The 26998-nt window shown below is 54.4% G+C and overlaps 3 protein-coding genes across 7 annotated transcripts; all 3 read right to left on the reverse strand.

Annotated features, from left to right (window-relative positions):
- Positions 1–575: 575 nt before the first annotated feature.
- On the reverse strand, positions 576–3298 carry Krt16 (keratin 16). 2 transcript variants are annotated; one of them, XM_041643907.1, is made up of 8 exons: positions 2780–3298; positions 2244–2326; positions 1950–2106; positions 1702–1863; positions 1487–1612; positions 977–1197; positions 808–884; positions 576–667 (listed from the first exon to the last, which is right to left on the reverse strand). In XM_041643907.1, exons 1-8 carry the CDS (start codon positions 3296–3298, stop codon positions 576–578), a joined length of 1437 nt encoding a protein of 478 aa, XP_041499841.1. The 2 variants fall into 2 exon arrangements, with proteins under 2 accessions (XP_041499841.1, XP_041499842.1); XM_041643908.1 differs by having other exon boundaries at positions 808–887.
- Positions 3299–10351: 7053 nt separating this feature from the next.
- On the reverse strand, positions 10352–15342 carry Krt17 (keratin 17). Of its 3 annotated transcripts, XM_041643895.1 has the most exons (9): positions 15020–15092; positions 14866–14975; positions 13793–13875; positions 13276–13432; positions 12497–12658; positions 11822–11947; positions 11487–11707; positions 11374–11396; positions 10352–10569 (listed from the first exon to the last, which is right to left on the reverse strand). In XM_041643895.1, the coding sequence occupies exons 1-9, from the start codon at positions 15090–15092 to the stop codon at positions 10475–10477; spliced, it is 1050 nt and encodes a 349-aa protein (XP_041499829.1). In that variant the 3' UTR covers positions 10352–10474. The 3 variants fall into 3 exon arrangements, with proteins under 3 accessions (XP_041499829.1, XP_041499827.1, XP_041499828.1); XM_041643893.1 differs by having other exon boundaries at positions 14866–15342; XM_041643894.1 differs by lacking the exons at positions 14866–14975; positions 15020–15092 and adding an exon at positions 14343–14362.
- Positions 15343–17326: 1984 nt separating this feature from the next.
- LOC121442385 (keratin, type I cytoskeletal 42) lies at positions 17327–24098 on the reverse strand. 2 transcript variants are annotated; one of them, XM_041643905.1, is made up of 8 exons: positions 23637–24098; positions 21596–21678; positions 21331–21487; positions 19846–20007; positions 19180–19305; positions 18739–18959; positions 17537–17586; positions 17327–17424 (listed from the first exon to the last, which is right to left on the reverse strand). In XM_041643905.1, exons 1-8 carry the CDS (start codon positions 24096–24098, stop codon positions 17327–17329), a joined length of 1359 nt encoding a protein of 452 aa, XP_041499839.1. The 2 variants fall into 2 exon arrangements, with proteins under 2 accessions (XP_041499839.1, XP_041499840.1); XM_041643906.1 differs by lacking the exon at positions 17537–17586 and having other exon boundaries at positions 17327–17456.
- Between the last annotated feature and the right edge of the window lie 2900 nt (positions 24099–26998).

Here is a 26998-nt window from a genome sequence, read left to right on the forward strand (position 1 = left end):
AGGTGGGATGGGGCTCATAGAAAGACATGAGCTGTAGCCAGACCGAAAACCTGTAGTGGACCTCCAGATGCCATGTGCTGTTATCTTTAATGCACACACACGAACTTCCCCAAATCCCAGGAGTATTTAACCCTAAAATGTCCCTAACTAGACCTGTCTGACAGGGGCCCTAGAAGAAGATAAAGATCCTCTGTGGAAGGCCTCACACCGTGGCCATCAACACTCGTGAATATCTTCCCACCTTGTATGCCCCCTCATCCACCAGCACCATCCCTGATGGCACGGAGAACCTCTGGAAACCTCCTGGAAGATCTTCTGAAACACAATCAGTTCTCTGCATCTCTTTAAGTGTGTGGACCCCAGATGAGTTCCTGGGAGCCCCCTTTAATCCCTCTCCCATTGGCTTAGACAAGGAGATCACACAAGTTTGCATCAACCAGAAAGTCAGCTTTATTAGCCCATTACCAGCAGAGGGGAGGGGAGACAGCTGGGGTCCACGCTAAGAAAACAGGGTCCTGGCTCAGGCCTCTAGGATGTGAGGCTGGCATGGGCCAGGAGGCTCTGAGTGAAGCAGACTAGTTCCTGGAACTCTGGCTTTGGCTCTGGCTGAAGCTGGATGACCCTTGCTCCTTAAGGATGGACCGGGGCTGGTGAGAGGAGGAGAAGCCTGCAAAAGAGAAACAGAAAGTGAGGTGGGCTCTGGGAGCTAAGAAAGCTGCTGGGTAGGGAAAGGGAGGCCCAGGGCTCTGGGACGAGCGGCTTGGCCCTTATACCACAGAGCTGGGCTGTGGACTCCAGGAGCCTTACCTTCTCGGGAAGAATAAGACTGGCCAGAGGAGTGCTGGGAAGAATAGGACTGGCCAGAGGAGTGCTGGGAGGAGGAGCTGCTGGGATGGGGAGAAGAAATGAGAGCGTTAGATATGCTAGGAGTCACAGGGGCAGAGGTGCTGCGAACAGGGACAAAGAGCCAACTCACTGGACACCCTCGCCGTCCAGCAGACGGCGGTAAGTGGCGATCTCCTGTTCCAGTCTTGTCTTCACATCCAACAAGATATTGTACTCCTGGCTCTGTTGCTCCATCTCGCAGCGCAGCTGAGCCAGCTGCTCCTCTACGCCGCTGATCAGACCCTGGATCTGGGACAGCTGCATGCAGTATCTGCCCTTGGTCTCTTCTAGGCTGTTCTCCAAGGATGCTTTCTGTGAGTGAAGGAAAGCGGAAAGGTAGGTGGCGATGGTCACTGTGTCTCTGCCCTACTGTCTGGGCACATTTTTTTTGACAGGCACATGGATCTTGACCCCAGCCGGGGTAATTGGAAGAGACAAATTGGAGAGATGGTTTCCCAACATCCTGGCTTCAATTTCTCCATCTCTATCATGTGTACCACGACTGTCCCAGTCTCATTCCCATGAAAAGGAAAGGGGAGGTGGATGGCGACCCTCTTGGGAGATGGTGACTAGGATCCGCCTGGGGTGGAATCCCTCATACCATGCTGAGCTGGGACTGCAGTTCAATCTCCAGGCCCTGGAACACTCTGCGGAGCTCAGACACCTCACTGCGGCCGCTCTGAATCAGCTCACTGTTAGAGGCCACTTCTCTGTTCAGTTCCTCAGTCTGAGACAGAAGAAAGGAGGAGGTGTGAGGCTCTCTCCCAAGTCTCCCTGTCCAGGAGTCCTGGAGGATATGGGGAAGGTAAGTCCCACCTTGCTCAGGAACCAGGCCTCAGCATCTCTGCGGTTCTTCTCCGCCATCTGCTCATACTGGTCTCGCATCTCATTCAGGATGCGGCTCAGGTCCACACCGGGTGCTGCATCCATCTCCACGTTGACGTCCCCACCGGTCTGACCCCTCAAGGCAAGCATCTCCTAGGAAAGATCACAAGGGGGTGGTCAGCTCTCCTAGGAACCTCACCAAACAAGCCTTTCATCCCCAAACCCAGAAGCAGCCCCACCTCCTCATGGTTCTTCTTCAGGTAGGCCAGTTCCTCCTTGAGGCTCTCAATCTGCATCTCCAGGTCGGTCCTGGCCAGGGTCAGCTCATCCAGCACCCGGCGCAGCCCATTGATGTCGGCCTCCACGGTCTGGCGCAGGGCCAGCTCATGCTCATACCTGGGAGGACAGAGTTGCAGATGGACAGCCCAACTCTTTTCCCCTGCCCTCTGCCCTCTGCCCCCTGCCCTCTGCCCTCTGCCCTCTGCCCCCTGCCCTCTGCCCTCTGCCCTCTGGCCAGCATGATGGCTGCTCACTTGGTCCTGAAGTCATCAGCTGCCAGCCTGGCATTGTCGATCTGCAAAATGGGCTGTGCATTCGCCAGAGTGGCCGCAATGATCTAGAGCAGGAATGCAAGGATAGGAAGTCTGAGCAGCCAGCCAGGCACTCTCTGCTCAAGGGAGATAGGCAGAGGGGGGTAAAGGAGTTTCCCCAAACCCAGTGATCACCCGCCTGGCAGGTCAGCTCCTACATCTTCCTCAACTGATTACTTCACCCAACTCTGGACATGCAGGGTGCACTAAGATCTACCACCGCCTCCATCCGGGGCCCAAAGTTAAAGAGCTGAGCATTCAACACAAAGTAGCTTCAAGAGCACGAAGAGTCAGGGTCTCAGTTCCAGCTGAAGCTGGAATGTTCAAGAGAGACCCTCCGCCACTTCTCTGGCTAACTCTGCCCATTAGCCTCCAAAGTCTTTAGTCTTCTTGTTTATGTATCAGATTCTCTAGAAGTGGCTTCCTAAAGACCACAGCAATTCTAGTCTCTCAACACTTCATCCGCTAGATCCACCCACCTTGCTCCTCAGGTCCTCGATGGTGTGGAAGTAGGAGCTGTAGTCTTTGATCTCGCTGGGCCGCTGCCTCTGGTACCAGTCACGGATCTTCACCTCCAGGTCAGTGTTGGCCTCCTCCAGGGCACGCACCTTGTCCAGGTAGCTGGCCAGACGGTCATTGAGGTTCTGCATGGTCACTTTCTCACTGCCCACCAGAAGACCATCACCACTGCCAAAACCACCACCAAGGCCACCACCAAAGCCACCACCGAAACCACCACCAAAGCCACCACCAAAGCCACTACCAAGGCCTCCCCCAAAGCTGCTGCTGCTGCTGAAGCCCCCACCATAGCTGCTTCCCATGCCACAGGCTCCCCCAGAGGAGAAGCGAGAGGAGCTGACTGTCAGGCCCCCATAGGTGCTGGGAGCCCGGCAGGATCCTCCAGTCAGGACGGAGGAGATGCGGCTAGAGCCACCACCGATGCCACAGGAGCCCTTCATGGAGCTGGAGGAGGTGAACTGGCGGCTGCAGGAGGTCATGTTGTTGAGGAAGGTGAGAGAGCGAACAAGTCAGCGAGCGGAGAGAGGAGAGCTCAGGAAGGATGTGGATGCTGTGTGAGCCTCAGACACCAGGTTCCTTTATATGTGCCTGGGGAAGGCGGGGCCCCGCGACTGCTGACTCTGGGTTCCCCTCTGGATTTCGTCACTCAGTCCCGTCCAACTCCCCACTCTGGATTATTCAGCCCAGGGTGGACTCTCCCTCCCCTCCATGTGCTGGCTCAGAGTTCCCACCCAGTTCTGGGGGTGTGGGGCCGGGAGAAAAACACACAACTCAGAGTTAGTCCTGACTCAGGCTGTGTGGCCAGGAATCGGCTTCTGTTCCTGGAGCCCGAGGGGACAGCAACAGTGAGGCCTTGATGCAGGCAGTAGCAGCAGCTGCGTCCTCAGGCAGTGAGTCAACGCTCAAGCCTCCCTGCCCTACAGTGAGAACCTCAGGTGGCAGGAGCCCCATTGATGCTATCCCAGACTGTCCTGGGATGCTGGCGTGGGATTCCTACCCACCATGCTGTAGAGCTCAGTTCCTCACTGTGGAGCCCGAAGCCTTCACCTCCCCTCTCTCTGCCGGCTTTCCCCCCACAAGGACAAGTCTGGGCTGGGTAGCACAGTTCTTCCTAGTTCTAAAAATCAAAGGGTTCCCTTCCCCATGGGGTCTAATTTAGTTTTCAAGGTTGTCTTTTAGACACCAGAATGTTCACAGCTGCGTACACCATGGCAACCATGCCCTATGCAGCCACACACCCATCCTGCCTCTCCCTCACTGCCCGGTACGGGAAGATCTTGTCCGGAGGAGCTGCAGGACACATAACAATCACAAAGAAGCGTGCCTGGAGGACCCTACCTCAGTGTCCCAGCCTCTTCACTCTTCTTTCGATCCTAGCTGCCTTCCACACCCACCTCCATACCCTGGTCCCTAACGTAAGACCCTGCACCTAGAGAACATTCATTCCCAGCACACAGCGCCTCCACGCCACCTCCTGCCCTCACCTACTCAGGGTCCGCACTGGGATCTGTAGTGGGCTACGGTAGGAGGAAATCCCATCCTGTTCCTAATACTGTTTGTGTCTCCCCACCCCTACCTCCACTCCACCTCACCTTACTATAGACCTCAGAGTCCCCGTGCGGAAACCAAACCATCTTACCCAGAAGCTAGCTGCCCAGCATCTTTCTGGTGGCTACAGTTCCAGGCTGGGTTGGTGGCTTTGTTCACCTAGTGGGCGCCACTGTCTTGTTCCTTGTACTGCTCAGGGATACTGTCACACTTGCCACACAGTTCTGAGAAGCAGGTCCGAGGTGGGTGTCATCCCCACCGTCGATCGACAGATGAAGGCGTGAGAACACAGGAAGCTCAGGGGGCCCCCAGCACATCAGCCCCTGAAGACTCCACCATCCCAAACCTCTCTCTTGGCACCCCTCAATTCAGATCTTTTTGTTGATCCTTAAGTTGACCTTGTAGGACTACGGAAGAACAAGAAAGAGGTGGAAGCCAACCATTGCAACTAGTTATAGCCACAAAGTCAGAACTCTGCAGGTTCCCATGAACTTTTCAGGCAAGGAGCAAGTAAGTCTAAGTGTCACCTACCTCCCTATAGTGTTTAGTAGGAGTTTTGGCCACTGCAGGCACAGTCTTGGCCTGAGAAGAAGAATGGAGTCTTGACCCAAAGACAGTCTTTTGGATACCATGAGGCAAGGCCCATGACACTGAACTCTGTCCTCACCCCATCATTTCTCTCTTGAAGGGACAAGAACCCAAAGGGGCTTGACTGAGGCTGAGCTCTGCTAGGGCAGGAAATTCTGGGTTTTGTTACCATAACTCATTGTGATCTATTGACCACTCAACCAGAGGCTAAAATATTCTACGGGTCTCCCTCTTCTTTGGTCTTGACCCCAGATAGAGTCTCCAGTCTTGGGCTTCAGGAAGAGAAGGAATCCAAATGGGACACGTTGGTAGATCAAGCAGTAACGAGTTTGGTCAGAACAAGTAAGGAAGAAAGTAGACAAGAGGGGACTGGACTGAGCAGCAACGGTCTCCACCCTGGAAGGCACTGGGCTCATGTTTTCTCCTCCACTCTGTCATGGACTAGGTCCTAGCTCCCAGGGTGCACACTTCTAGGAAAGGGGTGTGCTTTTCTCAGAAGCCCACTTTGTCCAGAATTTAGTGTAAGTCTATGTATAATATGCAAAAATACACTTAAGGGTTTAAGCACCACTAAAGTGAAAAGCTTACTAGGGTAAAGAGGAACAAACCTCAGCACAGGCTCCCCTGGCAACCAACTCTCGAAGCTGCTTTGACATAATCTGACTGGCAGGGCCCACTATCACCCATAATCTTCTTTTTTTTATATTGGTTTTTCAAGACAAGGTTTCTCTGTGTAACCCTGACTGTCCTAGAACTAGCTCTTATAGACCAGGCTGATCTCGAACTCACAGAGATTTGCCTGCCTCTGCTTCCCACCACCGCCGGGCCACCCATTATCTCTTATACCTGTTTCGGGGGCCCTGAACTAGCCCGTCTGGAGTCAGACACCACCATTATCTTTACACTCTGTTTCAGGGCCTTGATCTGGCCCACCCATGTTCCCCCTGTTCTGTCTTTGGGAAGCCGGTTTAGCCAGATCCTTCTGAAGCAAACTTCTTGCCTGATAAGAGCAAAGCTGAAATATCTACTTAGGGGAGAAGACCTGGAAGGGGGAACTGAATACTAAATACAATTGGCAAAAAAAAGATCTCAAAATCTTGGGGGAACCAGTCTGTTGATGTCTGGATAGGCTTGGATTTCATGTCCAACAACAGACCCATCTCTCTTGAGATTGTAACTGGGTGTCATGGTCACCGAAGGTCACTGAGCTCCAATTACAGAGGTAAAATGTTTGAACATTTATGTTAACAGCATTAAAGGAGACAGGGCCTCAAACCCAGCATCAACTGCCAAGCTAAGGTTCATACCAACTAACTCTCTCTCTCTCTCTCTCTCTCTCTCTCTCTCTCTCACACACACACACACACACACAGAGAGAGAGAGAGAGAGAGAGAGAGAGAGAGAGAGAGAGAAACAGAACTCTTGTGGTATAAAGTCCTACGATGCTTGTCTCCCAGAACATACCCACCACCACAGGAGACATCGGGAGAGGTGTGACCCCCCTCTCAGCACTGAGACTCAATTTATAGTGATATTTTATTTATGTTTTAATAAATAAAGCTTGCCTGAAGATCAGAGGGTAAAACTATGTCATTGGAGGTCAGGCCATGATGTCACACACCTTTAATCCCAGAATTTGGGAGAAAGAGGCAGATAGATCTCTGTAACTTCAAGGCCACCATGGGCTACTCAAAATTAATGCAGAAACAGATCCAGGTGGTAGCAGCTCACACGTTTAATCCCAGTACCAGGGAGTCACACTCCTTTAATCCCAGCACTAAAGGGAACTAAAACAGGAGGAGACAGAGGCTCGGGGCTCAGTCTGCAGTCGTCCAGCCTTGGTAGAGGTAAGATTTCTCTGGTGGCTTGGCTGTTTTGCTTTTCTGATCTTCAGGCAAGCTTTATTTATTAATACATAAATAAAATATCACTATATAACTATAAAGAACAAGGCTGCCCTGTTGCTTCTGACCCTCTGAAGGGTTGGTCTTGGCAGGGCAAGACTGTGTCTGGTCCTCCGGCAGTCAGAGGCAGCAGAGAAGCAGGCGGGACAGTTCCTCTGTGACAGTGAGCCATATTCATGCCAAATTTGTCAGGACCAGGACCACTAAGCTACAGGTGGCAGGCACCGAGTCCAGTCAAGCTGGCACCCTTCCAAGGCAATGAACTCCTCCCCCATCTCTACCCTTCGCCCCACCCCTTCTCAGGTATGAAGTCATGTCCCGCTTGAATTGGCCAGGAAACACCATTGGCCAATGCCACACCTCAATGCGCAGTGGTTCCCAAACCCAACAGAGCCTTACACAGACTCCTTCTCTGCCCCAACCCCTGCTTCAGCATCGCCCAGGACAAGCCTGGTCTTGGGACTCTTTTACAAGCTCCCCCAAGGGATTCCCAGGCTGGAGAAGGAAGAGGCAGCTCTGAGAGCTGCAAGGTGAGGGGGTCCAAGGAGCCTAACAAGACAGAGGGTCCATTGCAGAGCCCCCAGCAACTGATAGACACATAGTTAGCCACAAGAGAGCAGCCTGGAGTCAGGGCAAGCTGCTCAACCTTGGGGAGCCTCGGCTTTCTTCTCTGAGATGTGGAAATAACATTGCTGTCTCTCAGGCATGTTCGAGTAGAGACGAAATAAAGCAAGTGCCTGCTAAACTGCTAAGCACCGCCACAGCAATTCACTAGGGTCTCAGAGCACCCACTATATGCTAGGCACTGACTTGAAGAACAAGACAGAGGAAGCCCTTCAAATGTACAAGCTGGTGAAAATTTTTGATAAGGACAATTCTAGTGCTGTGAGTTTGTGTCTTGGCAGGAGACAGAGCAAGGTCCTCGAGGACAAACAGATGTCCCTCAGACCCCGGTTCTGTGACTAGTCCAGGGTCAGAAGGAATTTACAGGGGTCAGGCTGTTTCTATACACCTCTCCCTCCTGTGTGACCGATGTCTGCTACAGATAGCAAGGCTGCCAAAGGTCCTCCCACCAACCATACACAAGGAGCCCCTGAGGGAGCCCAAGGCTCTAGGATGTGTGGCCTACCAGCCGAACCACCCTGGTTCTGGTACCTCTGTTTTCTCAACTCCTCATGAGACCCAGACTACATGGGGTGGAGTGTATTGTCAGGCCCACCCCATGCCCTGTTCAGCAGTCCACAGGAAAGAGTGCCTTTAAAATGTCTTGAGTCCCTGCAGACCAAATGCTGCCCCTGCTTCTCCTGGACCGAGTGCAGAACTAGGCACATGCCGCTCTGTGAACAGTGCCGCTCACCACATCCATCTCTCTGCGGAAGGCTAGCAGGCGTTAGTGTGGCTACCAGTGACATGGGACTGTGTCTATCACAGGAAACGGGAACCAGGGCAGTCACGTGCCTGTAGCCTCCACCAGAATGGTGGGATCTGGAGGGTGGACAGACAGTGAAACCTCTCGCCTCTCGGTCCCCAATCCAGGCTCCGGCACTCATTCCCAATAGCCTGCAGCTGTTTGAGATGCCCTGGGACAGAGCCACTACTGTTCTCTACACAGTCCCCTAGTGAGCCACTCAGTATGGTCATCTGACGTAGACACGGCTATTCCATGGGGATCCCCATGGAACACACTGCTTGCTCTCCCTGGGGAGGACCACAGCCCAGGACTGTCTTCTGTCCTCCCCACACTGACTCCTCCTCATACCAATGAGAGCAAATCCCCAGAGTCTCCAGAAGGGGAAAACCCTTCGTGCTTCACATCTGAGGGAAGGTAAGAGGTGGAGCCATGCTCTCTTCCTGGAACAGAGTGGGATCCGCTCCGCCCTCCCCGTGTCCTCTCCTGGTAAGTCAGTCTCCAGAATAGCTGAGTCACGGCTTGTCAGAGCCTTGGAGTCCCTATCCACACAGTGGGGCACCTCTCCCCAAATTCTCCCTGCTTTCTGAGACTCCTCCGGAGTGAGCCATCCTGGCTCAGGCTGGTTCTCCTGGTTATGGCCGGATGTACAGCAGGGACTGGGGCAACATGCTTCTCTCCTGCCCTCCATCCAAACTGTCCCTACTGGCAGGCAGCTGAGAAGTGCCAGCTTGAGGGCACAGAGTCTGGGCAGCGTTGAGTCTCCAGGATGCTGGTGCAACATCCTCTCGTCATTCCCACATCATCAGCATCAGCATCACTCCCTGACCTCTCATGTCACCCTGTGCCTCCGAGATCTAGGAAGGGCCTGTGACCTCCCCAAAGTCCTCACACTCCAGCAGCTGGCGCTCTTGCCACTGCCCCCAGCTGTTGCATGCCAGCCTCCTCTGACTTCAAGCTCCCACCTCATCAGACCTCTGGCACTTTGACCCCTCCAGTGCCTTTGCCCTTAGGTTCCACTCTCACCGCCTGGCTCTGGAAGAGAGAAAGTATCTCTGGTTCTGGTTCAAGATTCCCCGCTCCCAAATCCCTGTATTGAATTGAGACAGGATCCCCCTTCTTCTGCCACCCCCAGTTTTTGAAGAAAACCAGGAAAGCAGCTGCCTTGCTCAGTGGCTTCCAGATTTTATTCTAAAGAAGACATCTAGGGACCAAGGATGTGCCTAAGTCTGCTGCTTACAACTGCCACCAGAATGAATCTGGTCTGACACTCAGGGGCTCCTAAGTGCAAGTGTGGCAGAGGAACTGTCCTTCCTCGTATCCCAGGACTCAGATTCCCTCCCTCACCTTCACTCCAGGTGAGGAATCAAGGCTACCAACCCCAGGGAGAGGGTTAATGCTCTCTGTCATAGCCCTACACAGGGCCCCAGCTCGCCCTGTCCTTGACTGACTGCTCACACGAGAAGACACTGAAAGAAAGAGCCCGTTCTTCCTTCCATCCCTGCAGGAATCTGTCTTTCCCAAGAAGCAGAGGCCTCCCACTCATCCCCAAAGTAAGGCCGTGAAAGGTCCTCTTGTGGGTTCATGAGACTCCCACAGGACCCTAGCCCTCAACCCACCTACCCTACCCACATGGGAGGTGTGCCTCTCCCCATCCTGGCCCACCTCCTCTCTCGGGGAGGAGCCAGATTGGATGAGTCATCCCTGGGGAATCAGGCTCCTGCACCTGAGATCTTCTGGTCCATTTATGGGTGAGAAACGAGACTGCTCGGAAGGACGGAACTGTGTGAGTGCCCGAGGTCATGAGACTGCTTACAGAACAAAAGACTACCTGGAGCCACCCGTGATGCACTGCCTCTACTCCAGGGCTGACTTGACCTGAACTATCCATCCCACCAGGGGGAGATGACCTCATGGAGTGCAAAACAGGCTAAGCATTCCTTTTCCAGTCTAAGCTGACCCATGACCTTCATCTGCAAGAATAATAATGACCTTTTCATCACATACACATACACCAGTGTCACCGTGGTCATTTCAGTGCTCAGAACAAAGGGCACAGTTCACATCAGATCAATGAGCTTTAATGGAATCAAGCAGGGGCATGAGGCTGAAGCAGGAGACTGAGGCTGGAGGAGGCTACAGGCTACCAAGCAGAGAGGGAAGCTGTCTCTCTCTGGCCGAGGAGCTGTCCAGACAGAGCTGAGTATTTAGCGGGTGGTCTGGTGGACCTGCTCCCGGGATGAGATGACCTTGCCATCCTGGACCTCTTCCACAATGGTACGCACCTGGCGGGTGGTCACGGCTACAAAAGAAACAGACATTCGGGCCATGGGCAGGGAAGAAAGCCACTCTTGGCCCTCGGTCCCCTGCATGGAAGCCAGCATCCTATCCCAGTCCCCTCCCAGGTACTGCAAAGTCTCCGTTCACCTCTCAGCACCATACTGCATGCATCCCTCCTGCTCTCACTTGCTTCCTTTGCACCCTGCACTCTGCCGGGGTCCCTGTGTGAGCTGTGCTTGCCTGGACAGGCTATTTGGTTCTGAACCACTTTGTCCTTTAAGGGAGCAGCTAGGTAGACTGGGTGCTGCGTGAAATGAGTCCTCTAGCCACTCCTTCATAGTCTCCAGTGCTTGGACTATGTTCCCGTCTCCTCCACCACATGGAGATGCCCAAGAAATCCAGGGGCTCATCATCTCTGTCAGACTAGAAGCCCCCAGAATTAAGATGCTATTCCTTCCAGGAGACTGAGATCTACAGGTCATGGAACATAGCTCTACCTCCCATCACAGAGACAAAACTGCTCTGGCCCATCTATAGGGTACCAGGAACAAAGAGGTTCTCTCCATCCATCAGATGAGGTCTACTGGTCATTGTCATCTCCAGGGTAACCGGTCCTCTCTCCATGCTCTCATCGGACCAGTCTTTCTTCCTTGATCTTTCCCCTGAGCATCAATTCTGAGCCCCAGAAGGTTCATTTCCCCTGTGCCTACTGGGGATTAGCCATCATTCCCTGAAACCCCTTAGGGACCCTGGCTCAGTGATGTGTAAGCAGCTTTCCTGCCCCGTGCATCCCCCCACCCCAGCTTTTAGTCACCAAGATCCTTACGTTCTTTCGGCTTGTACGAAAGGCTGAAAAAAGAAAACATGAGAAAGAGATCAGATGAAGTCAGAGAGTCCCTTCCTCACCCCTAAGACCCTAACCCCGTGGCCTCTGCTCACTGGGCATCCTCGCCCTCCAGCAGGCGACGGTAAGTGGCGATCTCCTGCTCCAGACGCGTCTTCACGTCCAGCAGGATCTTGTACTCCTGATTCTGCTGCTCCATCTCGCAGCGCAGCTGACCCAGCTGCTCCTCCACGCTGCTTATCAGTCCCTGGATCTGGGACAGCTGCACGCAGTAGCGGTTCTCGGTCTCAGCCAGGCTGCCCTCCAGGGATGCTTTCTGCAGGAGAGCCGGTGATGGTCAGTGTGATCGGCAGAACTGCCTCCCAGGGGCTGGACCCATCCCTGTCCCAGGGTCTGGACCCATCCCGGTGTATAGCAGCCACAACCCTACCATGCTGAGCTGGGACTGCAGCTCGATCTCCAGGGCCTGCATGGTGCGCCGGAGCTCAGAGATTTCGCTCTTGCCGCTCTGTACCAGCTCGCTGTTGGTGGCCACTTCACGGTTCAGCTCCTCGGTCTGCAAACGGGACATAGGACTAGAAGGATGAGCCTGGACCCTTCCCCTAGTCAGATGTTCCCTACCCCCCAATATGCTCAACCCAGAGCCCAGACAAGCACCCTGGATCTATTCACATCAAACCCCTTAGCTGTGAACACCTTCCTGACCTCCCCTGAGTCTGTATCGGTCTTGTCCCCAAGCTCCTCTCATCCCAAGCCCTGAAACATGTCATTGAAACATTATGCTTAATCTCTACAAGCAGGAGGCAATAGAATAGGACATTTAAGAACCAGCCAGGACATGTAGTCCAGCCTCTGGTGCTGATTCCAGGCTTCTTAAGTGAAGGTGGAAATTCCCAAGGCCTTTACCCTTATCCCTTGATTCCACGAGGCACCTCCCACTCATCCCCCAGGTGGATGACTAGATTTCACCAGCGCTGCTGATGCAATGAGCGCTCCTGACTCTGTAGAGTTCATACAGTCTGACCATGGTAGGGAACCCCTAAGACGGCATGCTACTGTTGGGGCACAGGCCCCTGTGATCTGTCTGGTCTGCAACAGCTCTCACCTTGCTGAAGAACCAGTCTTCAGCATCTTTACGGTTCTTCTCCGCCATCTTCTCGTACTGATCACGCATCTCTGACAGGATGCGGCTCAGGTCCACACCAGGAGCTGCGTCCATCTCCACATTGATTTCACCGCCCACCTGGCCTCTCAGAGCATTCATCTCCTAGGAGAGGAGGGGATGAAGGTGTTGGTCCTACGTTCCCAAGCCTTCCTAGCCCACACCTAGGTCTGGGTCTCTTCTCCAAGACCTTTTGATCTGCCCAGCCTCTTCCCTCTGACTTTCCTATGGATATGCATGTGTGTGTGTGCTTGTGTGTGTGTGTGTGTGTGTGTGTGTGTGTGTGTGTGTGTGTGTGTATTCTGCATGGACGCTACCCCTACCATCAGACTATGCCTCCCTCGTTAAACTAGGGCTCTCCAGGGACATCTGATTCGAGGTCTTTGTCCCCCCAAAACTTTCCTTCCGATCTCCACACACCTGTGTGGAGCCCAGGTTTAACAGTGGAAACTAAAACCAGCATTTGCGCATCTCCCTCCTCTAATGCCATTGCGAGCGAGACAAGGACAGGCGAAGAGGCCTCTATGAGGCCCAAGAGGTCCCTAAGATGCAGGGATGCATGGAAGCTCTGGACCACAGAAACCAGGGCTCCACAGAAAGGGCAACCCTATAGGATGACTAAGCCTGACAAGACCTCTCTCCCACGCCCTCAACCGCAGCCGAGCCCCAGGCTCTGCCACCTACTCCTCATCTTCTCTGACCTGCTGACCCTGCCCCCTCACCTCCTCGTGGTTCTTCTTCAGGTAGGCCAGCTCCTCCTTGAGATTCTCGATCTGCATCTCCAGGTCAGCTCTGGCCAGGGTCAGCTCGTCCAGCACCCGGCGCAGGCCATTGATGTCGGCCTCCACACTCATGCGCAGGGCCTGCTCCGTCTCAAACCTGCAGTGAGAACCAGAGACTTCAGGCCAGGCTACTCTAACACACAGGTATGACACCTTATGTCATCCCCTGCCTTCCCTGTGCCAGAACTGGAAGGACATATGAGGGGGAATCCAAGACTGGAACGGAAGGAAGCAAGTTGTAACCCTGAGCCAGGGACCACCACAAGGCAAGACCTCTACTGGCTTCCTAACTCTCCTCCCCATCCTCTCCCAACCCAAGTTGCTGTCTCTGCTCATCCAACTAAGGGGTCAGCTCCCAGCTCCCAGGACCTCTCACCCCTGTCTTCTGGGAAGTCAGGATGAGGAAAGGTACCCCAGATTTCCCCCATCAGCTTGTAACCCTCTGGTTGGGACTCACTTGGTGCGGAAGTCATCAGCTGCCAGACGGGCATTGTCAATCTGCAGCAGGATGCTGGCGTTATCCACAGTGGCCACAAGGATCTGAGGAGAGGGCGAACCATTAGGTCATTGAGTTTAGAGTGGCTCAACCCAGGCCCGTGTTCTGAGCCAGGCTTCCTGACTGGAGGCTGGGATTCACCGCCTTCAGAGAAAACCCCTCTCCCTGCCACCCACTCCCTACGCAGGCTTGCCCTTGTTGGCAGGGAGTCCAGTGAGCTGAAACATGAAACCTGACCCTAGCGCTTGCCCGCTTGCCCGCGCATGCAGACCCTCCTCTATCCCAGCCTGACACCTGAAGAGGCGTCGGGCTGGAGGTGAACAGAGCTGAAGAGTGTTGGAACAGCCTCAGGGCAAAAGCTGTCCCTGAACTCCAGAGAGCAAGGTGTGACTGTAAGGAACCCCCTATTTTTTCTGCACCCCAGAAAGCATCACTGGGAGCGTCCCTAAAAAGGTGGCTAGAGGAGCTAGCCCTCCCTAGCCAGCAGGAACCCCCACCAGAAATCACTAACCCTGGTAAATCTGGGCTCTGGTTCTCAGCCCCACTTTAGAAATTGCTGAGCCATCATCTTGAGGGACAAAAGGACAAAGGAACGCCAAGGGCGCCAGCAAAGAAAAATCCCCTGAAACATTTCCCATGAGAGTCTCGTGCCCCGCCCCCTCCTGCTTCCTCCCTTAGGATTGCTGTGGAGCACATTCTCAGACCGCCCCCACATCCAAACCCCTAGTCACGGGGACACTCACAAATCCAGCTCCACTCTATGGAACCAGCCCTCCCCCTATGCCCTCGTGGCCTAGACATCACTGACACGAGGCCTCAGGACTGCCCGAGGAGGAAACAGACGCCCCAAAAGAGACCCATGATGCCAGCTTGCCCCTGGCCCAGTCAACTGTCCCCACAAGGGAGGACGTCGGTCACACAAGCTCCTAGATGCCAAACCAGAGTCTAGCGGCCCTATGGCAGCCCCTATGGACTCCAGGCCTTAATGAGGGCAGGAGGCGGGTGGTTTATGCCCCTTCTGCCTGCAACCCTACCTTGTTCTTCAGATCCTCGATAGTGTGGTAATAGGAGCTGTAGTCGCGGGCTGGCCCTGGGGCCTGCTTCTGGTACCAGTCGCGGATCTTCACCTCCAGCTCTGTGTTGGCCTCCTCCAGGGCGCGCACCTTGTCCAGGTAAGAGGCCAGCCTGTCGTTGAGGTTCTGCATGGTGGCCTTCTCCCCTCCAGCCAGCAGCCCGTCGACACCCCCAAAGCTGCCCCCATAGCCACTGCCAGTGCCGAAGCTGTAGCAGCTGGAGTAACTGTTGCTCCCAAGGGCACTGGCCAGGCCACTAGCTGACCCCAGCCTGCAGGAGCCTGCACCCAGGCTGCCGGACAATCGGCAGGAGGCGCGGGATGAGCCGCCACCCAGGCCAGAAGAGCCCTTGATGGAGCTGGAGGAGGTGAACTGGCGGATGGTGGTGGTCATGGTGGCAGCAGGCAACGGATGTGGAGCTGGAGGGTTTGGGAGGAAGAGAGGCGCCAAGGTGCGTGCTGCGCTGGGGCTCGCCCGCTTCCTTTATAGGGCAGCCAGTGGGCGTAGCGATTACAACAGGCTCTCTGCTGTTTCCATTCCCCTGGGCTTTCATCACCACTGGCCACCCGCCAGCTCCCAGGTGGCTACGGGCCCCCTCCCCTCCCACCACTGGGACTCTGCCTCATTTCACCAAACCCTGTGCTGGGTTGTCGTGATCACATGCGTGTGTATCTGTCTCTGGTCGCGGGCCTGTCACCTGTGATTCAGGCAGGCCCTCCAGCTACGCTTTCCCATGACCTAATACGGACAAGAGGAGCTGACGACGTCACCTCCCCTCAGCCCTCCCAGGCAGCTGCCACCCCAGCTTGATGGGAAAATGAGGTGGGGAGTTGGCACCCCCACACACACACCGAAGGTGGCTTCCCTTCTCAACGTGCCACCCCACATATGTGAAAAGCCTGGGTCCGGGAACTGGGGAGTCAGAAAGACCGGTTACCCCTCCTGACTCAAGATCTAAGCCCACCAGGCCGACCACACAACACAGAAACAACTTCAAGACTCCAGTAGCCAAGCCAGGCAGGAAACTGGAGCTTAGCAAGGAATGCGGTGTCCAAACAGGCCCAGCTCATTCAAGCAGTGGGCTGGCTTCCTCGCTCTTCATTCAGTTCCAGCACCCCCAACCCAAACCACTCCTCTAAGCAGCTCCAACACCCAGGGACACATCCTGGGATGAGGCCTCCCCTGACTAGTTTTCTGAAATGGTCCCCATCCCTGGGTCCCCTAGAAAGCCCAGACCTCTCTTCTGGACCTTTCCCCACTTCCTTCCTACAGGACAACTTCCAGGACCAGGTGGGCAGAAGAGATCTCAGCTAAGGGGTTCAGGAGAAAACAGAGCTATGAGTGGGGATGGGACCTTATTAAAGGGAGTCTGTGGAACCATGAAGGGGTTGTCTCCTTCCATATTCCTTACCCTCGTCTCCTGAGAGATCTAGAAAGATGGGACAATTGAGGTCCCAGACAGGAGAAAAACTAAACGATATCCCTACTCAATGCTCTTATCCCACCCCACCCTAGGCAGGTCCCCAACAATACAGACCATAACATGATTCCCCAGGGTGGGCCACAGGACCCACCCCAAGGCTCCACCTAGCCCCACCTACCATCCTAAGCCCAGCCCTAGGTCCCAGGGTCCTGGGAGGCCTGCTGGGCGGAACGTGGTCTTGTTTCAGGCTGCTAATGGGTCCCTCCTCCCAGACAGGTCTAGACAGCCCCCATCAGCAGCTGGGAGGGATTTCCCCAATAGCCCAGAAGCTGCCAAGCCACCAAAGCAAACAAGATGCCCCCCACACTCACACAACTCGACTGCCCCACCCCACACACACCCCCAGGGAGCCAGGTAGAGCCGGTCTGGCTTCTTGGGCTGGCTTTGAGACTGCCAGACTGGCCACCCCCTCATCCATCAAGGCCCTCGACCACTCTGGGAAAGTCACCTTTCCCACCCAGACCCTGTCCCTTTGTCTTGATGCAGGTGTCCTCTAACAGGTGTGGTACCCAGAAAGTCTGTAGGCCCTCCAAGGGACCGGCAGCAGGAAACAGCCCTAGAGGCAGATTCTTAGAAACAGGATGTTCCATACTTCCACCCTCAATCCTCCCACCTCCTCCCTTCTTGACTTCCAAGGCACCCCAGGCCTGGATGAAGTGGGCATAGCAAAGTAGGCAGAGGATAAGCAATACCAGACGCTTAGTGAACCTGCCTCAGCCCCTCAGCCCACACTGCCTGAGCCGGTGACGAGACAAGTGACAAGTTCTAGGATCAGGCTTCTTCAAAGCTTTATTAGCGGTTCCTGGGCCCCTCTGTAAGGGGAGCACAAAGCAAACACAGAGGGCAACAGCTAGCTCATGGGAGCTCAGGCACGGCAGTAGATGCAAGGAGCTGCAGCCTCTGCCCCTGAGGCCGGGCTGTCACATGCAGAAAGGCTCCTCAGTGGGTCGAGCGGTGCACCTGCTCGCGGGAGGAGACCACCTTGCCATCCTGGACTTCTTCCACAATAGTGCGTACCTGGCGGCTGGTCACCATGCCTACAGATGGCAGAGGAGGGGGCATAGGGAGCCTCAGGCAAACCTGCCTCCTGGCCTGTAACACCCTTAATCTCCCCCAGTGTCCCATACACAGGACAGAATAGACTTTTACCTTCTCGGGAGGGCTGCGAGGCCATGGATGAGGAGTACTGAGTAGCCAGGCTGCAGGGAGAAAAAAAACCTGTGAGTCTGGAGGTGCCACAAGCCAGAAGGGCTCTGGGAGCACTGCTGGGAGGCATCAGCAGTTGGGGAGGCCCCAGGAGAGTGAGAGGTATCCCACAAATTGAGAAAGCATAGCTAGATGTTCACAGAGAGCAGCACAAACCAAGGACTAAATGCCACAGGTTCTTCAAAACAGGAAGGAGAAAAGAAGTAGCCAAGGGCACTTTGTGGCTATATTGTGGCCACTAAACCAGGATTTACAAGGAGACGCTGAACCACTGGATTTTCCATATCCTGAAGGGCCCAATAAGACTCCATTTAAACCTGGGCCGTGGTGGCTCATGCCTTTAATCCCAGCACTCGAAAGGCAGAGGCAGGCGGATCTCTGTGAGTTCGAGGCCAGCCTTGTCTATAAGAGCTAGTTCCAGGACAGGTTCCAAAGACTCCACTTACAGCAAGAGAGACTGATTAGACAGTAGACAAAATTCACCATCATTGGGAAAGAAAAGCTAGGATGTGTACTAAGCCCGGAGACCCCAGGACGTGCTTGGCTTCCCACGGAGACTTTGATCAGCATTCCCAACTCTAAATCAAAGTGTCACTTGCCCTGCACCTCACCTTGACTTGGCTAATGACATCACCAACCACACCAGACCAGTCATCCAAACCAGAAACCCAGGGTCAAAGCTTCCCACTCTTCCACACACTCCCTTAGCGTTTACTGGATAAAAACTGTGAGCCATGCTCACACACACTTGGGTATCCCATAATGCTGTTTTGAAGGAGACCTCTCTTCCATCTGTACAACCCCCACCCCTAGCTCTCAAGACTGTCAGCTGGCCAGACTCCCTGTCCCGGCCTCCTGACGTCGCTTCTCCTCCACTCTGGCCCACGTCTCCCTCTATAGCCAAAGCAAATATTCCCAAAGATCTAGGTGGCCATTGTTCTGCTCAGTGTCACTCCATGGCTCCCCATGGCCCACAAGACCTAGCCTATACGTTGACTGTAGGTATCTGATAATAGCCCTCACGGTCAGAACCACACCCCTTCCGTTTCACCCCTGCACGCCTCCACATTCGCATCTAACTGTTGACATCCCTTGGACAAAGCCGTGTCCAGCCCAGCCTGGTAGGCTCCTAGAGCCCCACTCACTGGGTGTCCTCTCCTTCCAGTAGGCGGCGGTAAGTGGCGATCTCCTGCTCCAGCCGGGTCTTCACATCCAGCAGCTGCTGGTACTCGTGGTTCTGCCGCTCCATGTCACAGCGCAGCTCACACAGCTGCTGCTCCACGCTGCTGATGAGGCCCTGCAGCTGCGCCAGCTGGGCTCCATAGCGTGCCTCTGTCTCTGCCAGGCTGTTCTCCAGTGATGCTTTCTACGGCCCCCAATGAGACAAGAGCTGAACCCTTCCCCTCAGAAGACACCCAGAGAGGGGGCCCACCCGAGGTGTTTCCAGGACAGTTAGGCGGTAACTAGGGCAGAGGGTTCCATGGGATAGACTGAACAGGTTGTTTCTGGTTCTCCCAGTGGGCTTTCTATGTGGCAAGGCTCAACAGAAGTGACAAGGACCAGGCAGGACAGGGATGGTGGCCCACCATGCTGAGCTGGGACTGCAGCTCAATCTCCAGGTTCTGCACAGAGCGGCGGAGCTCTGTGATCTCCGTCCGGCTGCTCTGCAGGGCCTCCGTGTTAGTGGCCACCTCACGGTTCAGCTCCTCCGTCTGGAAAGCAGGGTGAGCATAGGGACTAAAGAAGGTTTTCAGAGGGGACAGAGGATAAGAATTGTTCCTAAATCTTATCCTCCCAGAACCACCCCTCCCTGGCCTCAGACCAGAGCCCCTTTGTGCCCACAAGGGACACGTGCTGTGGACCTAGCACCTGCCAGGGACCCTGCTGAACCACAACACCCCAAAGCAGGCACTGGAGATTATTGGTGTGCTAGTGACTGTCCCCAGAACCCACAGATGTTCATTCAGTATTTAGCCAAGGCATGACCTACATATCCAAGAACACCCATGCAGCAAACACCTGTGGTGGGTGGAGCCTGAGCCAGGTTGGGTGGCCTGGATCAGTTCCCCCAGGCAACAGCCGGAGCCACAGGGGAGCACCTTGTGGGTCTGAGCTTCTCCAGGACTCACGTTTACCTAGAAACCTGAACATTGGTCCAAGTGGTTTCCAAAGAATCTGAAGTGACCCAGCCCATGTCAGCAGGTCGCGTGTGCAGCCACACATGAGCACACCTGCCCCACACAGCCTCCCACCTTGGTGAAGAACCAGTCCTCGGCATCCTTGCGGTTCTTCTCTGCCATCTTCTCGTACTGGTCTCGCATCTCATTCAGGATACGGCTCAGGTCCACACCGGGTGCCGCGTCCATCTCCACGCTGACGTCCCCGCCCACCTGGCCACGAAGGGCATTCATTTCCTGGGCAGAGAGGACAGCAGGGGGTCACCCAAAGCCATTCTGGGAAGAGTCCCTGGTCCTCAGGGAAACAAGCAGATAGCCAGGCCAGCAGCTCCCATGTAAAGATACAGACAGACAACTTGCCTCGTACTCAGGGGGCTGTGGCTTCCGTCAGTCTCCCACCACACACAATGACACAAGGGTGCCTAGCACCTGCTTTCCAATTTGTGTGAAATAAAAGAAATGTATTTCGGGGCTGGAGAGATGGCTCAGTGGTTAAGAGCACTGGCTGCTCTTCCAGAGGTCCTGAGTTCAATTCCCAGCAACCACATGTGGCTCACAGCCATCTGTAATGAGATCTGGCGCCCTTTTCTGGCGTGCGGGCATACATGGAGGCAGAATATTGTATACATAATAAATAAATAAATCTTTTTTTAAAGAGAGAGAGAGAGAGAGAGAGAGAAATGTATTTCTCCAGTGAGGGGGAAGGGAAGAGACGGCAACCTTGTCCTACTCCCTGGCCCCTGGCTTTGTCCCTTAACTATGAAACCTATGACATAAGCAAGGGGTTAGCCACCCTACGGTGGCATCAGTCCAAGCCAGACCCTGCTAAGCAATGTTGGTCTGATGAAAAAAGCAATTTTGCACTTGGCCCCAAAGTTAAGGGTGTCCTTTCTGAGTGTCCTGCCCTTGGGAATCAGGCTCTCCCCATCCAGAACCGGAAGTGTGGAACTGAGAAGAAAACCACAAAGGCAGGACCAGTCGGTTGCTTGAGCCCAAGTGGGGTCTTTGGTTTCCTTTCTTGAACTGCACTCTGGGGACATAAAGCTCAGAAGTCTCGAGAAAAAGGAATCAGGGTGTGGGGAGTAGCGGAGATGTGGGGGTCGAACCTACAGGTGGATGGATACAAATCAGACAGACACACAATCCGGACACTGTGCAGAGCTGGGCACGTCTCTAACCCTCTCTGGGCCTCCACTTCCGTGTTGCCAAAAGAGGAGGGCAAAGCGCCTCTGTCTCCCAGCAATGTTGTCAGTCACTGCAGTGGCTCAGTTTTTAATGCTGGGTAAATGTACCTTGTTATAATTAATTATAATAATTAGCACAATGCGTTAGCCTGATTCACTCATTAGTGAATTAACTGTCCCCCACAGTCAGCCAAGCCTGCAGGGATGAGTGGAAGGCTCTTGGGAGGGAGACTCATTGAGCCAGCACCAGGCTAGGAACCCTCTGGTAAGGACACTGATGATGAGGACTGGACCCAGTACACAGACCCAGCCATCAGCAGTTCTGTGGCCCCAGCTCCACAGCGGGCTTCTCTAATGTCTCCAAAGCCGGCCTCACCTCCTCATGGTTCTTCCTCAGGTAGGCCAGCTCCTCCTTGAGACTCTCAATCTGCATCTCCAGGTCGGCTCTGGCCAGGGTCAGCTCATCCAGCACCCGGCGCAGGCCGTTGATATCGGCCTCCACACTCATGCGCAGGTTCAGCTCTGTCTCATACCTGCAGGGTTGAAGGTAGGGGGCATGGTCCACACACCCTGTTTGTGCTCTGTGCAGAGCAGGAACCCAGCACCAGCTCCCTGGGGACAGCCAGTGGGCACAGACTCACTTGGTGCGGAAGTCATCGGCCGCCAGGCGAGCATTGTCGATCTGCAGCACGATGCTGGCATTGTCAATTGTGGCTGCCAGAATCTGGAAGTGATGGTGAGCCCCATGAGCAAGAACCTACCACAGAGCCCCAGAAGGCTCTGCTGTATCCCACCTGCATGCAGTCTTGCATAGGATGGACAATAAGGGTCCCTGTGGCCTCCTTCTCTGAACACCCAAATGATGGGACATGACATAGAGAAACAGGCATTCATCTGCCATCATGGGGTCTAAGATGCCTTCACCTCCAGGCTCAGCCCGGCCATCTCCCCTCCCCCATCTCTCTCCCAGCACTTCTCCCTTATCCGAGAACCTTATCCGAGTTTCCACTATATTTTTGATTAGATTCTCCCGACCGGACTCAGATCAGCCTGGGAACAAGGCCATACCTGTCTGGTTCTCTTTGGACTCCCCAGACCCGGGCACGGTGCCTGGCCCAGAGTAAGCCCCCAGGGTATATTTGTCTAATTAATTATGTGACTAATTAATTGACTGATGAGGTTATGACCAGCCCCTCCTCAAAGCCAGGGCAGAGCCTGAGAAGATACAGGAAGTTCATTTCTTGTTATTACTGCTGCCGTGGGTATTGCTGGAAATGCCCAAGGCTGGTCCCAAGGAAGGGTCATGGAGTTGCAGGAAGAGAGGAGTACAAAGGAAAACTCGTCTGGTGGCAGGAGCTAGGGGGGAAATTGTCCTGGTTTAAGGCTTACCCAGGAGGCAGATGTCCCACCAGAACCATCCTATGTCTAGGGCCACCTCAGCCTCCTCCAAGACCTCACTCCAGGCTCAAAGTTCCATGCAGAGACCTGGGCTGAGTCTAAAGGTCAGGTCTCTTCCATCTTCCTGCCTCACCACCTGTCGCCTGTGGAGGCCTGGTCCCACCACCTGTGTACCCAGGAGCCTAACCAGAACACTGAGAGTGTGGTATGGAAACCCAAGGGAGGGGGGCTTCTGTTATGAGGATAGTGATGGAATGCCAGTTAGCCCCAAAGTGCAGAGCACTGACTCACCAGGACTCCCCTGGGTTCCCCGCTGCCCCAACAAAGCCTGGTATCTGATCTGGCACAGCCAGGAGTTCTGCTTCCAAGGGAGATTACAAGAATCCCCTGCCAGGTGGAGGACCCGGGCAGGAGCAGACAAAGCCCCTCAGTGGGCTGCTGTAGGGCTGGTTTTCTACCCCAGAGCCTGGCTTGGCCTCACAGCTGCCTGGGAGCAGACTGGGGCCAGCCTGACTCTCAGTAACCCTCAGTTCCCTGCCTTCCACGAAGATTCAGTACCCAGACCCTCCCAGAACATGTTTGTATTAAGACCTGAGCAGCCACATTTGCAGAATGCCAAAGTTATATTCTTAGAGGTCAAGAAAAAAAGAATGTAAGGGGAAGAGAGGAGATCTTCGTCAGTCAGGTTAGCTTCCAGTCTGAGTGGAAAAATAGAACCCAAAGTAGCCAGCAGAGAGTGGGAAGGAGACCTACAACTAACGCAGCCTTGAGAACACCCAGACTCTGAAGTCAGCCTAAGAATCAGGGCACAGACTGAACACCAAGATTCTGGGATAGAAGAAAGTCATTCGTCGGGAAGGGCTACCTGGAGATGGGTGAGGCGGCAAGAACGGAGCTCCAGAGGAAAGATAATACCTAGCCTCGTGTCTCAGCATCCATGTCAGATGCCACCCACCTCCCAGACCCTTTATCAGGCTATTCTCTCTAGCTGTAATGCCCTCGGCTGCCTTCAGTGTCCTGATGCTGCCCTATCCTTCCTCCATCACCCACTCCAGACAAAATTCCTGGGAAGAGAAGAGTTCTCCTCCATCCCCTTGGAGAGTTCCCAAGGGATACACAGTCCAAGACATCCCACAGGCTCAGGGTTAGTACCAGAGGTGGGAGAGAGGGAGAGAGGGAGAAACAGATGGAAGTCTGTGACGGAGAGGGTGTCTTCTGCTATGGGGATGGAGTGAGTCTGGTCAGGACTTTGGGTAGAGAGCAGAAGGTAAGTAGGGGTCCCACCTTGTTCCGTAGGTCCTCTATGGTCTTGAAGTAGGAGCTGTAGTCACGAGCGGGTCCAGGGCCCTGCTTCTTGTACCAGTCACGGATCTTTACCTCCAGGTCAGTGTTGGCCTCCTCCAGGGCATGCACCCGGTCCAAGTAGGTGGCCAGGCGGTCGTTGAGGTTCTGCATGGTCTCCTTCTCACCGCCCCCTAGAAGGGCATCTGACACACCAAAGCTGGAGCCAAAGCCCCCACCCAAGCTACAGGTGTAGCCGCCACCATAACTGCTTCCCAAGCCTGCTGAGAAGCGGGAGGATGTGATTGACATATTGCCGCAGCTGCCACCTCCCAAGAGGCTGGGAGCCCGGCAAGCGCCCCCAACACGGACAGAGGACATCCGGGAGAATCCCCCGCCAGGAGCACAAAGGCCCTTAATGGAGCTGGAGGTTGAAAATTGGCGGATGCTGGTAGTAGTAGCCATGGTATCTGCAGGTCAGGTAACAGGGTTCTGGAGTGGATGGAGACCGTGGGCTACTCTTTATAGCCAGGATGAAGGAAGACTGAGCCCCTGGCCCTTGAAGTCCAAGCCAAAACCCCAGCCTTGTAATTTGTCTCTGTCCTAGTCAGCCACCCAGGGCCTGAGGCTTGGTCTTGACCTGTGTAACACAACCCCGTATCCTGAGGCTCCCTCCTGTGTCTGTCCAGCCTGGGCATCAGTGACCTCTTAGTGGTCCATTGTTCTGTTTCAAAACAAAGATGGTATTCGAGCTGCAGCCCAAGGGCAGGGTGATCCTCCATCCTCAACCTCAATTAGACAGCTGAGCTCATTCTTGGGGGCGGGGGGAGTCCAAAGAATCTAGCCCAGGAGCAGGGAAGGGCCTCAAACAAGGCTCCACAGGCCCAGGAGCCAGGAAGCTGATCTGGCCCCCTACCTGGCATTCCAGGATCTTAAGGGAGAAAGACGTAGATATTCACTCCCGGTACATGATAGTCTCAGTGGGGCCCTTCGATCTAAGTGGAGGGAGCCCCAGCTTTCTTGAAACTATTCCAAGCTTTCAAAGTAAGATACAACCTCAAACGTTTGGGGACCCCTGACTAAGAAAGAAGAGGCATGGCCACTGGCCAAGGGGAGCTTTAGACCCCAGATTTCCTGGACGCAAAAAAAAAAGCATCTCTGCTTCCTCATCTATAGAAGGGAATCAGGGTCAACGAGATGGCTCCGTGGATACAGGCACTTGCTGTTCTTGATGACCTGAGTTCAATCCCCAGGACCCACATCAAGGCAGGAAGAACCAACTCCACAAAGGTGCCCTCTGACCTCTACATGCCCACCATGGCATGTGCACACACACAGTAATAATTCATCATCATCATCATCACTACCTCCCGAGGCCTTCTGGCATTGGCAAAGCTGTGGCAAAATAGAAAGTAGGTATCGTGGATGGAGACAGCCTGAGACCGGAGAGAAGGTGTCACCCCCACCCATTTGTCCCCACAACTAAGGAATGCCGACCCAGAGGGTTCCCAGAGATAGCACCAGGGGAGGGTAAGCCACAGAAAAGAAGGCCTGTTGCCAGGGTGACCCTGAGTGGGAGTCATGCCCCAAGGAAGAGCCACATCCCAGTCCTGGGAGTCAGCAGCCACCCCTGTAGGGGAGTGGTACAGTCCCACAGCCTGACACCCACTCCACCCAACAGGGAGATTAGCGGCCTAATCTCACCGGCGCTAATGATTTAGGCGCTGCCAGGACACTGGCGTCTGTGCAGAGCCTGTCTGAATGTGGAGCCTCCAGGGGTGGCCAAGGCCCCAGGCTCAGAGGCAGAGATGGGAGGCCCACGGGTGGCCTGGGCTCCCTGCCCACACTCAGGGACAGGGAGGGGGCTGAGTTTCCCATATGGCCCAGAACCCCTGGGAAGAGGCTAGCTTGCTTTGAAGTGGTGGGCTCTCATGGGAAGATGCCCCTCCCCTGAGACACCAGGAGAAGAGCTGTAAAAGCTCCCTGGGAGGGAGGGCTAGGGCACTGGCTTCATCCTGTCGCTGCCTGGCCTGTGAAGCTATTGGTAGGGGAGGCACAGAACCAAGACTAGAGCGGAATGTCAGGTGGCCACGAGGTTAGACATCAAGAAGGACTTCCTGGCAATCTAGACTGTCTTGGAGTTGGAAAGGAACCCCACAAAACCCACATTCACCTGAGTGGGCCAGAAACAGGTTCTACTTCCACCACCCTCCCAGGGAAAGGCCTGCAGTAGGGGCCCGCCCTCATCCAAGCCAGAGCTACTCTCCAAAGAACCCCCTTTCAATATGGGCTGTCTGACTTCCCTGTTCAGGCCACTCTCTGGGTTACTCTGGGGAGTGGCCTGCCAAGTTGCAGATGACCTTGCCCGTCAGACCTCTCCCTGCAGCCCCTCCCCAGGCTTCCTGCTCCTCTGCTTTCTCTCAGCTGCCGGGCAGTGGGTGAGAGGTCACCCTGTCCCTCCAACCTGGACTCCAGACCCAAGCCCACCCAGCCTTCAGCTTTCTCAAATCCTGGCTAAAACCATCTCTCCACATTCCTTCAAAGATCTTAGGAGGAAAGAAGGATCCCCAGTTTCTACCTCCGATGACCCGAGACCTCAGCTTCAAGGGTCTAGTTGGAGAAACATTGTCGGCTAGACCTCTGTTTCTCTTCAAAAGCCCCGACTTAAACCCACCACCACCACCACACCAACTAGGCCCGTTGCATTGCTTGTCCCTGATAGCGGGTTTCAGGCCACTCTTTTCTAGGCCACATCTGTTTCTTGGTTTTTGTTCTAATTTCACAGTGCAGAGAGGCCTCACACACTGAAGGACAGGCTAGCTAGCCAATCCTACCCAGTTAATGGGCAAAATCAAGACAGCACTGGCCAGGTGTGGAGCACGGGCCAGATGTGGAGCACTGGCCTGTTGTTTGAGCTGCTTGAGAAGCAGGGGCAGAAGAACAGCAAATGCGTGGTCTCCCCTAGGTTACAGAGTGAGCATGGCCAGTCTGGGCAACTCAGTGAGACTGTCTAACAATAAAAAATAAAAACTGGGAAGCTAGAAAGATGACTCATTGGGTCAAAGCCTTTATCACCAAGCAAGACGGCCTGAGTTCAGTTCCAAGGACCTACAAGGTAGAAGAACGCCAACTCCTGCAGGCCTTCCTCTGACCTCCAAGCACTGGGGTAGGCTTGAACCACTCACACACACTTACATACACTCACATACACACACACACACTCACATACACATACATACACACCCACACACTCACATACACACACTCACACACACACAAAGTAAATGGATTATTTGGTTTATTTTGGGTTTTTGGTGGTGATTGTTTATTTTTAGATTTTTATTTTGAGTTGTTTGTTTATTTGT

This window comes from Microtus oregoni, unplaced genomic scaffold (assembly GCF_018167655.1).
Source record: "Microtus oregoni isolate MIOR12 unplaced genomic scaffold, Mior012 000091F_ref0000469, whole genome shotgun sequence".
NCBI classification, from domain to species: Eukaryota; Metazoa; Chordata; class Mammalia; order Rodentia; family Cricetidae; genus Microtus; species Microtus oregoni.